Below are 2,511 nucleotides of genomic sequence, written 5' to 3' on the forward strand. Positions count from 1 at the left end.
CATAAAGTTACTGAAAAACGGAAAATCACCCGGTGAGGATGGAATCTTAAATGAATATTTAAAATATGGAGGTAAGAAGCTATTCTCCGAAATTTCAAAATTATTTAATATAATATTGGAAAAGCAATCGGTGCCAACAGATTGGAAACATAGCATCACAATACCAATCCATAAAAAGGGCAACAAAAATGAGCCTAGGAACTACAGAGGCATAACTTTGTTAAGTGTAGTATTAAAATTACTGACAAAAATTATTAACAAAGAGATACAGACATCTGTAGTATTTAGCGAAGAACAGAATGGCTTTAGAAAAAATAGATCAACTGTAGATGCCATATTCATTTTACGTCAACTGGTAGAAAAATCAATCGAGTTCGACAAACCCTTATTTATGTGCTTCGTGGACATGACACAAGCCTTCGACAGAGTTCAACTTAAAGATTCAATACAAATATTACAAGAAAGTAATGTACATAAAAATATAATAAGTTTGGTCCAAGATTTGTACACAAATAACAAAACCAGGATAAAACAAAAAAATGAACTGTCCCAATTATACATGCAACCAGCGGTATCCGGCAAGGAGATAGTCTTAGTCCAACCCTGTTCAATTTGGTAATGGATAAAATAATAAGGGCAACTATCCAAAATGGGAAAGGATACAGGATGGCCGACCATGAAATTTGCATAATATGTTATGCAGATGATGCGGTATTATTAGCTGAAAACGAAAATGACCTTCAAAGAATGTTGTTCACATTTAACACAGTTGCCGGACAATACAATATGAAAATATCCACCGAAAAAACGAAATCAATGACTATATCGAAGGAACCAATTAGGTGCAAATTAGTAGTCAACAACAAAACGATAGAACAAGTCAATCGTTTCAAATACCTCGGTGTCGATATTACTGATTCCCGGCAAATTGAAACAGAGGTTAGTTTGCAGACCGCTAAAGCGGCAGCCATCTCTGGGAACTTACGCGATGTCATTTGGAAAAATAAATACATGTTAATAGACAATAAAGTCCGAATTTACAAGACCTGCGTTCGACCAATAATGACATATGCAGTAGAAACCAGGGCCGATACCGCGAAGACAGAGCAAATACTCCGAAGAACAGAAATGAAAACTCTTAGGCAAATATGTGGATATACGTTAAGAGATAAAATACGAAACGAAGACATAAGATCTACTTGCGAAATACAAGATGTTGTTCGGTGGACTAGATGTAGAAGGAGGAACTGGAGAGATCATGTAAATAGGATGTCAGAAAACAGAATCGCAAAGATTGCAATGAATAACAGGCCGAGCACCAGAAGACCAGTAGGAAGACCACCTAAAAGATGGAACGAATGCTGGACCTCTTCATCACAAGACCAAGAAAATTAAGGCTGCATTTATATGAAAAACAGGCTAGTAGCCTAAAACACGAAGAAGAAGAAGAAGAAGAAAGTGATTATCATATTTAGTAATGTTATTACTATTTTTATCTCGAAAAAGATTTAAATTTACTAGGGTATTATAAACTTCCCTAAGATTTTCTATATTTTTATTTATAATTACTGAAGTTATATTTGTATCAATATTATTCAAGAAGGATTTTAAGATTACAGATTCATTTATTTTTGGATTAAATTCTTGAGGTTTTCTACTATCAAATTCGAATTTTTCAGAAGTAAATTCTGCCCTGTTGTTGTTAACACTATTATTATTATTAACATTATTATTATTATTTAATGCCATTTTTTTTGGTATCTCATAAATTAATGGTCTTTCACTTCTAGATTTTTGTTTTTCTTTTGGCATTAATTGTTTGTACTATTAAATTATGTTTATGTTTATACCAATTTTATTGGCTTTATTGAAAATATATACTTATGTATATTTTTTTTTTTTTTTTAATTTTCTTTTAAATGAATTACTGTTACACTTTTATATAAATTATGAATTGATTTTGCTTGGCTTAATTTTAACTTGCATTACAAATTTATTATTACATAATTTTTTTTTTTTTTTTGATTTAAACTTTAGTTCAAATTGAGTTTATAAATTTAAATTTATACGATTCGATCACTAAACTGTTTATCTTTAGACAACAGAATTACCGTTCTGCGCCAATTATATTTATTTTACTTTTCCGTAATAAAAAAAATAAAAATACCAAAAATTTAAATTTTAGTTTTACTTATTTATTTAACTTTACTTTAATCTTAGGACTAAGTTAGTTTATTTATTTATTTCAATTTACTTTAATCTTAGGACTAACAGTAAAACTGAACTTTTCTTTTTGAAAGCAAACTTAATAATTATTATTGATATAAAATGAATTTATTAACCTAAGGTACTTGGAAGCATAAAACTATTTAGTCAGCAGTAATTACTTTAAGTATGTTAATTTTATTTTTGTATGTAATTTGATATTTTAACTTTTATTTTAAAACAATTTTTTTTATGTGAAAGTAATTACTGTTGATTGTGAGTTTTTTTGGTATTATGCAAAAATAT

At 29.2% G+C, this 2,511-nt stretch overlaps 2 protein-coding genes across 2 annotated transcripts; one reads left to right on the plus strand and one right to left on the minus strand.

Moving 5' to 3' along the window:
* The first annotated feature begins 666 nt into the window (after positions 1-666).
* On the plus strand, positions 667-1,395 carry LOC129614885 (uncharacterized). Its single transcript, XM_055529837.1, has one exon. The coding sequence runs from the start codon at positions 667-669 to the stop codon at positions 1,393-1,395; it is 729 nt and encodes a 242-aa protein (XP_055385812.1).
* A 24-nt stretch (positions 1,396-1,419) lies between these two features.
* Positions 1,420-1,812, minus strand: LOC129614886 (putative uncharacterized protein DDB_G0268338). The gene has a single exon (XM_055529838.1). The coding sequence runs from the start codon at positions 1,810-1,812 to the stop codon at positions 1,420-1,422; it is 393 nt and encodes a 130-aa protein (XP_055385813.1).
* Between the last annotated feature and the right edge of the window lie 699 nt (positions 1,813-2,511).

This window comes from Condylostylus longicornis, unplaced genomic scaffold (genome assembly GCF_029603195.1).
Source record: "Condylostylus longicornis isolate FDR11 unplaced genomic scaffold, ASM2960319v2 ptg000125l, whole genome shotgun sequence".
Classification (NCBI taxonomy): Eukaryota; Metazoa; Arthropoda; class Insecta; order Diptera; family Dolichopodidae; genus Condylostylus; species Condylostylus longicornis.